The sequence below is a fragment of the Schistocerca americana genome, chromosome 7 (genome assembly GCF_021461395.2).
Source record: "Schistocerca americana isolate TAMUIC-IGC-003095 chromosome 7, iqSchAmer2.1, whole genome shotgun sequence".
NCBI lineage: Eukaryota > Metazoa > Arthropoda > Insecta > Orthoptera > Acrididae > Schistocerca > Schistocerca americana.
In genome coordinates this window covers 426,878,267-426,893,315 of record NC_060125.1, presented here as the reverse complement: position 1 = coordinate 426,893,315, position 15,049 = coordinate 426,878,267, and the positions used below count along the sequence as shown (strand labels likewise).

Genomic DNA, 15,049 nt, shown 5'->3' with positions numbered 1-15,049 from the left:
AGGGTGGTCTGTCTCATATTTGCTCGTTTTTCAGTACTTGCTGTGTTCATGGTCCAGTGGTTTGCATACTCTACTGATTGACAGCTTCTTTCGACTCATATATTGCTGGTCTTGTGGCTGATTTAGTATTACATCTGCAATTATAGCGGCCGCCCTAGCATCTAATCCATTCATTGCCACTGCAAACTTCATCCATTTTGCGGCAGTGGTATTCCGAGCATTGAAAATCAATGTTCCGATTTTTCTGGCAAGAACTGCGGCGTATGTACCTTCACTCGTGGTTTTTTGACCACTGTAATTCTCTTGTTGGCAGCTGTATGTCTACTCAACAATGAATTTTCCTATTCCTCTATAGCCGACTGGACTTTTTATAGCCGCATCTGTAAATCGTTCTGTAGATTCGCTAGCTGTCTCGTAGTTTGAATATTTGAATACGAATCGGCTCTTATGCCAACGATATCGTCTCACTTTGCATGCCTGCTCGCATATTTTCGCGTTTTTGTGGTATCACCACTTTGTAGTATTCCTGCATGGTCGCTTGATCACAGAATGTCAAATATTACCCAAAAAATTTTATTTCTTTATTAACACAATTTCGTAACTGTTAAAAGTACCAGTAACGATGTTTAATCATTGAAGGACTAAAATGACTATGTCTTACTCCGCTCCAAATAGACACAAATGAATACTGTGACATTTATCCTGGAGGCGGCAACTTCACCAAGAGCAAAACAGATTTATGCCATTTTTCGGAACACACTGGGGGGGAATCTGTTCATTCATATGCATCTGTTGCCAAGTGCACAAATAAGTTTAAATTTCGATCCGACATCTGCATCTATCTACATTTACATCTATACTCTGCAAACCGCCGTGAGGTACGTGGCAGGGGTACGTCCCATTGTACCATTTATTAGGATTTCTTCCTGTTCCATTCATGTATGGAGCACGGAGAGAATGATTGTTTGAATGCCCCTGTACGTGCAGTAATTATTTCTAGTGTTATCCTCACGATCCCTATGTGAGCGTTACGAAGAGTGTTGTAGTATATAGCTAGATTAATCATTGAAATTAAGTTCTTAAAGCTTTGTTAATGGACTTTCTTGTGATAGTGGTCGGCCCAGATGTGCCACCACCCCAGGAATTACTAAGAAAGTGCATGAAATGCATGTCTGTGTGATAAGCGGTGTTTCTTACAAATCGTTGTTCGAGAAAACAGAAAAGTATCACAGATTTTACAACATCGTAATACCAAAGAAATTATTTTTGAAGGGTGTAAAGATATGCGCGTCACGTCTATGATGTGTATTGTTTTGGGTTATTTCTACGTCCAAATTTATTAAAATTCAAAATCGATGTGTATTTGTTATCAAAATTTATATTTCATATCAAAACTTCGACAGAAATGAAAAAAATTATAGCTCTACGGCTAGGACTTTCTGAAGCATTACACGCTGTGCACCACTGATACACAAGTTACGTGTGACAATTTAAGAAAAAATATTTAAGGGAAGAGAGTAATGTGTTTTGAAAATATGCTGCCATGCTGGACTCGTGAAGAATATAACACTAATAGGCAGTGACAGCTTTTAAATAATGTCTGGTACGTGATGTGTGACAAATGTGATTCTAGGGGTTCTGATTCTACAATCTCGTTCTGATCCGTAAGGTGACAGGGTTATAGAAAATATGGTTACTTAAGCTTCTATTCCGAGAACACAATCAAAGTAGCAGTTATGTCAGATAAAATGACCAACAGCTTCCGGAGCTACGTAGGACTTGACGATCAGGATTTGCAGGTACTTTCTTGTTTAGAGCACTCTTATCATTCGCAGCAGAAAAGATTCATTAATTAGTGGATATTTCTTTATCTTTTAACAGAATACTAGTGGAGAGGATTCCATCACCGAGCTAAACCCAAGAATCTTAGCGGGTTGGTAATTATTTAGTACAGTTATGCATTACTTGAAGGTCCTTGTGAAATTACATTGTTGTGAATTTACAGGTGAAGTCGTCATCGCAGAAGCACAGAATGTCTTAATGTTTGCTCCAGTGAGTGAACAGAAACATGGCAAATCTGGAACACTTTATGTCACCAATTTCAAATTATCATTTGTCACCACAGACGATCGGGCACAAGAGGTATGTCGTATTTAAAGTTTTTATAGGCTGTTGCCTTTTGGGCAGCCAATGTACCTTACAACTCAAACAGATCATTTCGATAACGTCCTATGAAAACTGTCAATTCACACTAGTTATAGGATTATTTCTAGAAATTGACATGTAGAAACTTTTCTTGTTTTGTTTTTGTCCAATTTGTCAATTATGAATTGATGGTTTTAGTGTGATTTGGTGGGAGCGGAGGGATTAGTAGTTGTGACTTTGGTATAGACTGTTTTACAAAGGTAAGACTGCACTGCTCTTTTCCCCATGGCAGTCAATGTGCATAATGTACCATGACATTGTTCACTTACTAGTAGCCCCACCAAAAACCTGAACCTACAGGCCTTACACATCGTGTTAGCAATTAATGTTTTGAGCATTATACAGTAAAATAACATAATGATGGACAGATTGTAGTGCAATGGGAAAATGTTCTCAGCATATTTAAATTGTTGTAATTGTACCTCAGAACTGACAGAACAGTGAGCATGCAGTGCTTGAGGAAAGAACTGTGATTGGCTTTCATTTGGCCCCCAAGGGCTAGACTTGCTGAATTATCAAGCGCAAAGCTGTATTAAATGAAGTATAGTTAACGTACAGTATTTTATAGTCAGCATGACCATTTTCTTAGTAAGTGATTACAGTGCTGATACTGGACCCAGGTATCAGGCATATTGGTCCAACAGTGAAATAAGTAGCAAATTTTTTATGCCTCCCACAACTTTCTATATCATTTTTAGCTCACAGATATTGCCAAAACAGCATTATTTATGAAGTAGGACTTCAATGCACCTGTGCATTTTATTGCTTGAGCTAAGTGATGTGGCAAAATGAGAAAACACTTTACTCTCATTGGAAGGAAGGTGGTTGAAATCTCTATGGAACCATGTAGGTTTTCTGTAGTTTTCTCAAACCACCTAAAGTACATGCTGGGATAGTTGTTCTGCTTTCAGTGTGTTACTATAGTAGGCCTAATATCTGTTTCAACTGTAGCTGTATTTACTTGCAAACATTGTGCCTGTCATTTACTCATAAAATTAGAAATGTAAGATATTGGTAACCACTAGGCTTAGAATTTTACTCTTTTAGAGTAGATTGATAATTACCTGCATAAGCAGCCTCATAAGAAAATTTTTCGGTTTACTTCTTTGCCATGTATGATGTGCATGAGTAAGGTGTGTGTGTTGACCAACCATTTGATCTCTCCTACCTCTCCTTAGATTCTTTTGTGACCTAGATATGTCAAATCCAGGCTTTGTCATATAGCTTGGTGTGATTATACTAATGTGAGGTGTTCCTAGAAATGAAACTTGTTTGGCAAATGAAGCTGTCATCGTATTATTGTCTTTGCACCATGAATGTCTTCCAGATCTTTCTCAAAGGAAAATTATTCTGCAAAGTGCTGCGCACCTCATACTGTGTTTTGATAACTTGTTTATCAATTATGTACATGAGAATTCACACACACACACACACACACACACACACACACCTTCCCCAGTTCCAGCATTCTCCTCTTGCAAGTATTAAGGCATTGAAATTTATTCAGTCCATTCAGAATATTAATCTTCCCAGACTTATCATCCGGGTTTCCACAGTCTGTAGTGCTGGAGCTATTTTAGATGTCAAGACTAAAGTTTTAAACTTTACAGTTTCCCTAAAATCTCTCCCCTGATATCAAGAGATTGACGTAAATCAAATTATTGCTTTAATGTCACTTTCACAAATTCTAAGTCTTAGTAGTTACAGTAGAAAGAGAATACCATTTATCTCCTCGTTATTTTGGTACCCACATGCTTGACACCTATTGCAGCTGCATCTACATCTACACTCTGCAAACCACTGTGAAGAGCTTGGCAGAGGATATGTCCCATTGTACCATTTATTAGGGTTTCTTCCCGTTTCATTGACATATGGAGTACGGGAAGAGTGATTCTTTGAAGACCTTTGTGCATGCTGTAATTATTCCAATCTTGTCCATGCAAACCCTATGTGAGCAATACATAGGAGTTGTTGTATGTTTCTAGAGTCCTCATTGAAATTTGGTTCTTGAAACTTTGTAAGTAGACTTTCTCATGCTAGTTTACATCTATCTTCACAAGTCTGCCAGTTCACTTTCTTCAGCATCTCTTGACACTCTCCCAAAGCTCAAACAAACTCGCGACCATTTGTGCTGCTCTTCTTGTGTACATTCAATATCCCCTGTTAGCCTTATTTGGTACAGGTCCCACACACTGGAGCAATATTGTAGAATGGACCGCCTGAGTGATTTGTAAGCAATCTCCTCTGCAGGCTGATTGCACTTGCCCAGTAGTCTACTAGTAAACTGTAATCTACCACCACGACTTAGCCTATGTGATTGTTCCATTTCTTATACCTACCAAGTGTTACATCCAAATATTTGTACGAGTTGGCTGTTTCCAGTTTTGACTAACTGATATTATAGTCACAGGATACTGTGTTTTTTCATTTTGTGAATTGCACAATTTACATTTCTGGACACTTAAAGCAAGTTTCCAATCTTTGCACCACTTTGAAATTTTATCAAGACCTGACTGAATATTTATGCAGCTTCTTTCAGACAGAACTTCAATATAGGTAACTGCATCATCTACAAAAAGTCTGAGGTTACTATTAATATTGCTCACAGGATAATTAATATACAATATGAACAAAAAGGGTCCCAACAAAGTTCCCTGGGGCACACCTGAAGTTTCTGTGTTATAACCAGAGTTAGGATTTTTATGTGCAAATTTCAGATGAAGAAAGGAAGGGAAATGTGCTAGAATGAGGTAAAATGGGAAAAGGGAAGTGATTTACTCAAGTGATTCAACTAATTCTAGGTTATTGAGCTATAAACAAGTACGTCAAATCATTACCCATCAGACGAAGGAAAAATAAACTTGAAGCTGTTGTACTTAAAGACTTTAAGCATTTCTACATATTTAAAAATTAGTCTGTTTCTGTTAGCATTTAGAATGCCTATGTAAATGCTTAAGCTTGTTTCATAATCCACAGAAACCAGTGGTGCAAATTTTGTATTAATTCCAAATGGCATCTCTAGATGTGAGACCAGAGTGAAGTTTGTCTTTGGCAAAGCCGTGTAACTGCTCCCTGATGCAAGCAAAATATTCCATTGCCCCTGCCCCTGCAAGACCATGTTATACTCAAAACATTCTCGGTTTTCTTGCTACGTCAATTTGGGATAAAATCTCAAGCTTTTGACAATAGCCTCCATCGTCAGGAGCATTGACTGTCTTCACTGAAGTTGTCGTGGCCTTATATAGCTCGTGGACGGCTTCAGATTTGTCAGCTTGTGATTGGTCGGTGATAACATACTGCTGTCGCAGACAGTGCCACCACTTCTGTGAGAACGTAAACCCTTCAAGGAATGTCTGTGCTGCTTCTCTGCATCAAGCGCTCGTTTCCATGCATTGCTCAGATAGTATCTGCTATCGTGGTTAAAGTGCTTCTTGCTCATTCTTATTTCAACAGCCTCTTCAATAACAGAATCCCAGTATGTGGACGCATGGGACAAAATTTTTGTTTCCTCAAACATTATTTTATGTTTGTTCATGAGGCTTTGCTCCGCAATTGCCGATTTCTCCAGTTCTGTATTTTTAATATGCCATTGGTGTTCTGTACAGCGGTCTGAAATGGTATATTGATTCGAAATCATATACAAATGGAATTAAACTCACAAGTCATTTCTCATAGAAATAATAAAGTGCGCTCAGAAAGAGTACTGAAAAGCTACAGGAAAAATAAATAAATAAATAAATAAATTACAGGCATGGTTGGAGGAAAAAGGGATACCCAAAGAGTTTTAATTTACACTAAGAAAAAAGTGCCCACCTAAATACCCTAACCCTGATTATATCTGTGTACGGCTGTGTGTGTGTGTGTGTGTGTGTGTGTGTGTGTGTGTGTGTGTGTGTGTGTGTGTTGAAACCATGCTCTATATTTTTATGTTACTTTTCATGAGTATGGGGTAAAATATTAATGCTGTACTTTAATTATACTGTGCAACTTTGACTACAACTGTCAACTGGCTACTACATTTCTTGTCTTCCTCTCTTCTTCCAATATGTATGTTTGTTGAGCAGCTCTGTAATCAATGTATGTTCTTCATTACTTTCTGTTTTATTTTGTAGGACTCCTTAAGTCAGCAAAACTCACTTTTAGCAGAAAATGAAGTTTGTCTTTCAAATGTTGATATTGTGTATCAAGTTTTTGGTGACAAGAAAAAGAAATTGATTCCCGGCAGTAATGTGTCCACTAATAAGGTTAAAGGGATATACATAATTTGCAAGGTTGGTACAATTAATTTTTATACTGTTGAACTTCGTAGTATTAGAACTCCATACAAGTCAGTAATGAATTTTTGTTGCCTTTATTTTCAGAATATGAGGGTACTTTCTTTTAGCTTCAAATTCTCACCTGTAGGGCATGGAAAAATGCTGACAAATGCATTGCTTCATCATGCTTTTCCTTCCAGACATCATTTGTTGTTTGCTTATGATTACAGGTAAGTTGAAGCCTCTCTCTCTCTCTCTCTCTCTCTCTCTCTCCCTCCCTCCCCCTCCCTCTCTCCCTCCCCCCCCCCCCCCCCCCACCACCACCTCCCAGCCTCTCCCCGTCTCTCCCTTCTCTCTCTCTCTCTCTCTCTCTCTCTCTCACTCTCACTCTTGAAGCAAGCACATTAAAATTGGTCAATGTGAAGACATGACAGAATGGCAGACAGGAGCTATCTTGTCTGGACATGTCCATTACTGCCAGTTGAATAAAGTTGTCCAGTTTCATGTATCGAAGCAGTCAGTCAGTCTACAAGGAATATTGAATCACTCACAGCCATTCAACACTATGTAAGAAAAGTGGCTGTAAAAACACTAATGACAGGGACTAGAGATGCCTTGACAATGACAATTGCTTTAAAATTCAGTGTGAATTGCTGGTATCAATCAATGCGGGTCCACCTCTACCAGTTTCTAGGCAAATATTGCGAGAGGAACTGCATACAGTGTCTTTTGTAACATTTTCTGCTACTGCTGCAGAAACTGACAGAATAAATCTTGACTGCTGTGTCTACACTGATCTGGTTTCAATCAAACTTGAACTTGGCACACATGTCATGTGTTGTCTGGAAAGAATCGTTGTGAGGGTAAGAACTACCTATGTGTGAAAGGGGTGTGTTGAAAAAAGCAGTGCAGCCCATGAGAATGAGAGCACTTAGTGACCTACAACAAATTATACCCATAATTTCAAACCTTTATGACACTTTTTATCATTGACAATCCCCACAAAATGATGAAAAGAAAAAACTTAATCACTTACTACATTTCCACTGTTGTTGCAGTAAAACTGCCCCATGAAGTGTGACTTTTAATTTATTACTTTTTTACTACTAAGTGCATTCGTGACACTTTTTTGCAGATGGTATTTACGTATGCCACTGAATGTACTTGCAAAATTATGTTAGTGTATGACACACGCATTTCAGGAAATATGACATCCTAAACACAGAGGTACATGAAAAACTGCAGCATCGTGCATTGGGAGAAGATGATAGGACAGTGAGGGTGGAAACTGTTGGGTGCAGGGTGTGGGGACAGTTTGTTACCGTTGATCTCATCTCCCACTGTGTTTATTTGCAGCCCTCTGCCAACGCATCTGTCTATCTTTCCATGCTCCACTCTTGTTTTGTTCCTTTTTTCCCCACCTCCCTGCCCCTCAGCCTGCTGATATTGTGCCTGTTGGCAGTCTAGTCCATGCACACTCCAGCAGACAGCGTTCATCGCACACTCCAGCAGACAGCGTTCATCTCTCTTCCCACCTGTACACTACTATCTTCTCCCCCCCCCCCTTCCCCACCCACCCACCCACACACACACACACACACACACACACACACACACACACACACCAGTATTGCTGCTTGCATCTCACATGATGTTGCATTCTGGCCCGAGTGCTGGAGTTAGCGGTCATGTGTGCGTGAGGTGTGCTTGCTTGTGTGTGTGTGTGTGTGTGTGTGTGTGTGTGTGTGTGTGTGTGTAGTACTACTACTAGTAGTAGTAGTAGTAGCAGCAGCAGCACTCTTATTATTCCCTACAATGTATGGAGATAGTAATTCAGACTGGAGGTGGCTCTGTGATGTTTTGATGATACGTACTATGACTAGGGCCCATTCATTCAAGTTACTGTGAGCATGAACCAGAATATTTATTTCAGCACTTATGGTGACCAAGTGTTGCCTTTCTTCCTCATCTTCACCTGTGGATACTCCCATCTTTCACGATGACAACAGCTGTGCTCACAGGGGTACACGCATACATTCCTGGTTTGACAAACATTCAGGCACCCTATCACACTTCAACTGACTTGCTAAATCATTCAACAGAAAATATCTGAGGCTACTTGGAACAGTGCCTGAAACATATCAATCAATATTCCTGTGATTCAATAGCTCTTTGGGAGCTAATCTTCGATGAGAGACTTCAGTTGAGTAGGGCATACCTCAAGAAAATTGTGTCCCCTCTTCTTCCATGGGGAATGGAAAATGCTTGGAGATCATGATGAACGAAGTTGATCAAAGATGCACAAGCCTACCATGCTTGAAAGTAAGAGTCCTGATGATAGCTCCTGCCCGTAAAGATGTTTCAGTCAAAGAGTGCACAGTGTCCATTATCACTACTGATCTTCGGAAACAGTGACTGTTCCTGAATTGCCCATAAGCCCACTAACAAACAGTAGTACTTATATTTTGACAGTTGCCATACCTTCCATGTCAAATGTTCCCTCCTATACAGCCTTGGCATTTGAGGCAAACATATTTGTTCGGATGCAGACTGTTTACAGCAATATACCACCACTCTCACTTCAGCCTTCACTGGACGTAATTAATCACAGCCTAGGCCAAAAACAGATTTCCTGGGCCATCATTCCTGGTACTAATGACCCCTCTAATAAACAACTTTGGAGCACCTCACTTCTCATCCAGTATTATCCTACGGCTCCTACCCCTATTACCGTTCCCAGTGCAAGACTTGCTCTATGCACCCTCCTACCACCACCTATTACAGCCCTGTAACTGGCAAAACATATACTGTCAAAAGGAGAGTCTCCTGTGAAATGACACGTCGTATACCAGTCATTATGTAAACACTGTTCAGCGTTTTACATTGGCATGACTACCACCCAGTTGTCAGTAAGGGTGAATGGGCATAGGCAGAGGGTGTATGCAGGCAACACACGATATCCTGTTGCAGAGCATGCTGTACTACATGACAGTCATGACCTCGGTGCCTGTTTCACAACACACGCCATATGGATTCTTGCCCCAGACACCACCAGTTTCTCAGATTTGGGAACTAGTACTACAACAGGTCCTTGGTTTTGGTCACCTATCTGGCCTTAACTTACATTAATTCCTTCCATCTCAACATTTATTGACAGTAACTATTCCTTTCTTCACTCCAATTTATTATCTACATCTTTCATTTTCTGAATTGTATATTTTTCGACCGCCCCCCCCCCCCCTTCCACTTATGTTACATACAATGCACTTAGCTTTTTACTCTTATTAACTCATGCATGATGTTTTAGTAGTAATCTCTGTCTTGCGTGTTACCCTGTCTTTCACCTTTAAGCTCTCAGGATTTCAAATCTTGTCCACTGCAGTCCCAACAATCAGTCTTTCCATCTCATCCTGTCTGGTAAGTTTCCCCTAATATGCGGTTCTGGGTGACTTTTCTGAACTGTACCCCTGTCTTCTAAACCTCCCCAGTCCTTTTCCTTTACCCTCTTCCATCCCCTTCAATGCTTCTACCAGGAGGAGGAGCCAAGGAGCCAATGGCTCTGAAAGCTTGTGAAAGTTCAATCCTTTTCTTTGTTTGTTTGTTTTGTTTTGTGTGTGTGTGTGTGTGTGTGTGTGTGTGTGTGTGTGTTCCCCTGCTGTCACTTGGTGAATATACTCCTTCATGATAGTTTATTTCTCTGTGCTAGTGGCTGCGTATCATAAAATGTCTTGACCTTTACTGTTTCTTTGGCTCTGGCAAACTAAATGGTGAGTGTGACTTCTAGAGTGAGTGACATATCCCAACTCCATCATAAATTCCTCACCTGATTTCTGTAGATCTTGTACAACTATCATTGAGTCAACCATCTTTCCTCTAGCTTCATAGTATTGCAGTGCTCTCACATACATATAAATTATCCCAACAGGATGGATCAAAACTGGTAATATACGCTGATCGTGAACTTTCAGTTTCACACTTGGAAGCTCAGTTTTTAAAACACTGTGCAGTATACCATATGTGCTGTAGGCCACTTTTACTTTTCTGTATATTTCTTTTTCTGCCTATGCACTCATTGTATTTAACTATCCTCGTTGTCTTTAATTGCCCTGATTACAAAAATTTGTCAGCTAGCTCTATAATCCAGTTACTAATTTGTACATTTTTCTTGTCAGTCTGGTGATTATAGATTGTTTTCTTCTTATTGTGATTTATTTTCAAGCTTAGTTCCAAACTTCCCGAAGGGTTCCATCTTGTTTAATTTTTTTTAAGTTTCACCCTGGTACAAGGTGGACAAGACCTCAGAAAACGCAAGGAAATCTTCAAAGAAAAAAGTTCTGACTACAAAGCAAAAGCCCAAATGCCGTTGATTTGCTGGATTTACTATCCACAGAATAACTCGGTATTAGTTTACAATGGGCTTTACAGTCTGGTACCTTTCTGTAGACACTCTATGCATACTGTCCCATTTCCTGGGATGTAAATCAAATACATGTTGATTATGTTATGTTTTCCTTTGCATGCTCTGTGGTTCTGTAGTGGATAATCGAATAGTAAAAATAATATATAACTTCGTTACTGTATTTGCAGCATCAGTTGATTTGAATGTAAAAATATATACAGATACAAGAGATTTATGAATCTGTCACTCGTCAATACAATGCCTGTTCAGAAGATGTCGAGCCCTGGCCACTATGAAAGTCTGTTAAAGTTATTCAACTGGCAAACATAACGAATGGGTTCAGTGTATGAATGTTCGAACTTAAGTACACCAACTGCTGGATCTTGAGAGAGAGGGGGTGTTTGCTCCTCATTGTCAGTGATGTAATTGTTCATGGCAATACCCATGTGCTGCAGTGGCAGCTATAGGAAACATGGGAGCATAACTGGTGGTGTACCTATTGAAAAGTGTGGCTGACTGAATCACAATACTGTCGGAAAGAGTACTGTTGGAAAGACCACACCATGCAACTTAACTAGGAAGGGATCCATGGCGCAGTACACAATGTTGCAGACTCGGAGGAAACACTCGTGGTGAGGGAGCACGTCTAATAAGACCTTGTGTCATTTCACAATGCTCCAGGAGTACCTCGGACACAAAAAAATATGATCATCTGAAACCAGAACTGTACTGCTATTTCAACTAATAAATGCTAACTTCATTTTTGATGATATCTTATTTGAACTGATCACCCCTGCTCAGTTATAAAAGCCGTTGAGGGTACTAATGCCACCCAAACTCTTATACATTTCATAAAATGCTCTTGTACCTTCACGACTTATGCTGTTAATTAACTTTATCATTTAGTTGTTGAGAGTTGTCTGTTCTAGAGGCAAACTGTACAGTGTCATCAGCGAAAGAAAGGTAATTCGCGTATGTTCCATTGACACACATTTCTTTTTTTTTAAATTTAAGTAATGAAAACTTTCTCTAGGGCTGCTGAGAAAAGGTTCTATGATATCTCCACTTGCCATCTCTTCTTCAAGTTTCAAATTTATGAATTTTCATACATATTCTAATTGAAAGCTGTAGCATTCACGTATGTCTTCTTTAGTATAACAACATCTTAACATCTATATCCACCATTGTAACCAAGTCTACAAATCACTGTGAAGTGCTTGGAGAGGGTGCTTTCTATTGTACCACATATTAGGGTTTCTTCCTGTTTCATTTGTATATGGGGTGCAGGAAGAAAGACTGATTAAATTCATCTGTGTTTGCTGTAATCAGTCTAACATTGTATTTTGAGACCTTATGGAAGTATACATAGGCGGCTGTACTATATTCCTTAATTTCTTATTGCATACTGGTTCTTGAAGCTACATTAGAAAGTGCTTGCAGGATAGTTGGTGTCCATCTTCAAGCATCTGTTATCTCAAGTTTCTCAGCATTTTGGTAACATTTTCCTGTGAGTCAAACAGAGAATGAATCAATGTTGTTTTTCTCAAGGGCTATTAACATAGATTTAGTTGAAATTCAAGTCAAAAACTTTCTCAAAATCCATGAGCCCCGGTAAAGTAATAATTCATACTCGTTTCTCTAGTTTGTAATTTGTGACCTGACTTGCAGATGGTCCATTGTGCTATGTCCACAACTAAAGCTAATTTGTCCCTTCGCTTGGTTTAAGTCCAGTTTTTTGTACGTAGTTACTAATTATTCCCGTGACCAACTTAAATATTATGGAGAAGAGGCTGATAGGTTTGCAGGGTGTTTCTGTAAGAGTGTGCAAAAATGTAACAGGACATAGAGAATGCTCCATTGAACAATTTGAGGTAGGGAACCTGGGGTTATAGGAGCCAGCTTAAGGAGATATGGAAGTAAACTACATGTAAGTTCTTTATTTCCCGCAAGGAAATAAGGACAACGAGCCTGATTACTAGGCAGTCGTGATTCAGGTTTTATTTATTTTACTTGTCCATAAGATACCGTATATACATTTTCCCATTACAGAACATGCTATGAATCAGCGACAGACCCATTCCGCATGACAGTGCACCACCTCACTTATGTGTGAATGCCTGCAACCATCTCAGTGCTGTATTTCATATAGTCACTGGATTGGAAGGGGAGGTCCTGTTCCATGGCCTGCGAGGTCACCTAACTGGAATCCCCATGCGTATTTCCTACTGGGATATATAAAGCCACTTGTGTATGAGACCCCAGTGGGTATGATGATGGAATTAGTTGCTAAAATTGTAGCGGGCTGTGACGTGATTCGAAACACACCAGGTATATTTGTCAGGATGTGTCAGAATCTTGTTCTCTGATGTCATACTTGCATTGATGTTGATGGCTGTCAGGTTCAGCGCATTTTGTAAGATATAGTACCCCTGGTATGTTCATTGTGTCATTGATGGTATTTGCAGTTAACTGCACATAATATAAATAAAAAAGTACACAGCAATGTGAATTTGTTCCTATTATCTCCTGAAGGTGGCTTCTCCAACCCCAGGTCCCCTACCTCAAATAGTTCAGTAGATCATCCTCTATGTCCTGTTAAATTTTTGCCCACTCTTACGGAAACACCCCGTACAGTTTTTAATGGCTTCTCCAACTCCATTCTCGCAAATCGGAATGATTGAAACATTATTTCAGTTATGGGAACTGTCTCCCTTGCACACTTTCTATAAATGATTGTGCAAGTATCTTTTATATCAATTTTCTTCCAGCTTTATACACCTCTATAGAAGCTTCTTATGTGGAATTATTTCTTCGTAGCTCACATGGCTTTGTACGCCTCATCTGGCACCCTCACCAAAATATCATTATCTTCCCAGAAGTCACTTCAAATACAGCAGCGTACCCACCTGTGGCCATCACAAATGTACTGACAAGTAGTCCCCCCCCCCCCCCCCCCCCGCCCCAGATATGCCAAACAGTCTCACTGAGACCTTCACAGAAAGAAATAACCCCCCCTTGTCCAGAAAAAGATCTCTTGTGCCTTGTCCCCACACTCATCTACTATTCTCCACAAACCCTCTGTCATACCAGAAATAATGACTCCTCCCTCATGACTCTGTAGCACCCAATACTTGAGAAACTGAATCATGTTATCTGCCAGGGTTTCAGCTACCTCTCATCATGCCATGAAATGAGAAATATCCTTCCCATTGCTCTCCTCTCGTCTCCCACAATGATATTCTGGTGCCCACACAAATCTGTGCATTATCCTTATCTGATCCTATTCCATCCTGGCTGCTAACCCCTTGCCCCATGGCTCATATCCCTGCAACATACCCAGATGCAAGATCTATACCATTCCTCCTTCCACTACCACCTACACAGTTTGTTGGTGGCTGAGAGACAGCTGGACAACCCAATTCCTTAACATGCTGCCCAACATAATGTGTTTTACTTCAGTGACTGCTTCACATCTTTTACCACCTGGATCCTTACTACCATCACCAACTTTTCTGAATTGTGCAGGTGGAAACTCTCTCTGTAGTATGTCCTATGTTCCCGTAACCCCCCCTGCCCTCAGCCTGCCATCGTTTGCATGCCAGTCCTCTTCTCTGCTCCCACTCCTGCACTACACAGCTTCTGTTCCACCAGCACGCGCACCCACACACACACACACACACACACACACACACACACACACACACACAAAGTCTTTTCTCACCATCTCTACTTCTCTTCTTCCCTTCCCCCCCTCCCCCTTCCCCCCACACTCAAACCTCCCGACTGTGCCTAGTAGCTCTACCATGTCCCAACCATATCCCAAGCCCACAAGCAGGACTGTGCCTTCCCCCACTCCAATCTTCTGTCCTCCTACCCTGCCCCATGCCTAATCCTTACCCTGCCACCTCATTGCTGCTCCCATCAGGCGTGTTTACGACTTAGTTCGGCCACTGCAACCAGAGACAAAACTTGGTTTGTGTGTGTGTGTGTGTGTGTGTGTGTGTGTGTGTGTGGAAGAAAGCCATTTGGCCAAAAGCTGAAATGCATAGCAGTCTTTTCATTGTTACTGTCTGCAACTTAACGTCTGTATATTGTGATTAATAATATATTCTTGTAATGGTACTTTTGTTAACTTAATATTCTGATACACATCCCTATTCTTAAATAAATTCTCAAAAACATTTCCGAG

The 15,049-nt window shown here is 40.2% G+C and overlaps 1 protein-coding gene across 1 annotated transcript in view; it reads left to right on the top strand.

The window, feature by feature from the left end:
• Nucleotides 1–1,280: 1,280 nt before the first annotated feature.
• Nucleotides 1,281–15,049, top strand: part of LOC124622213 (myotubularin-related protein 10-B) — a 115,215-nt gene continuing 101,446 nt past the window's right edge. The window contains exons 1-5 of the mRNA XM_047147860.1: nt 1,281–1,799; nt 1,882–1,933; nt 2,006–2,142; nt 6,318–6,476; nt 6,567–6,691. Coding sequence (XP_047003816.1) covers nt 1,737–1,799; nt 1,882–1,933; nt 2,006–2,142; nt 6,318–6,476; nt 6,567–6,691 — 536 coding nt within the window. The 5' untranslated portion in view covers nt 1,281–1,736. The remainder of the gene's footprint in view (nt 1,800–1,881; nt 1,934–2,005; nt 2,143–6,317; nt 6,477–6,566; nt 6,692–15,049) is intronic.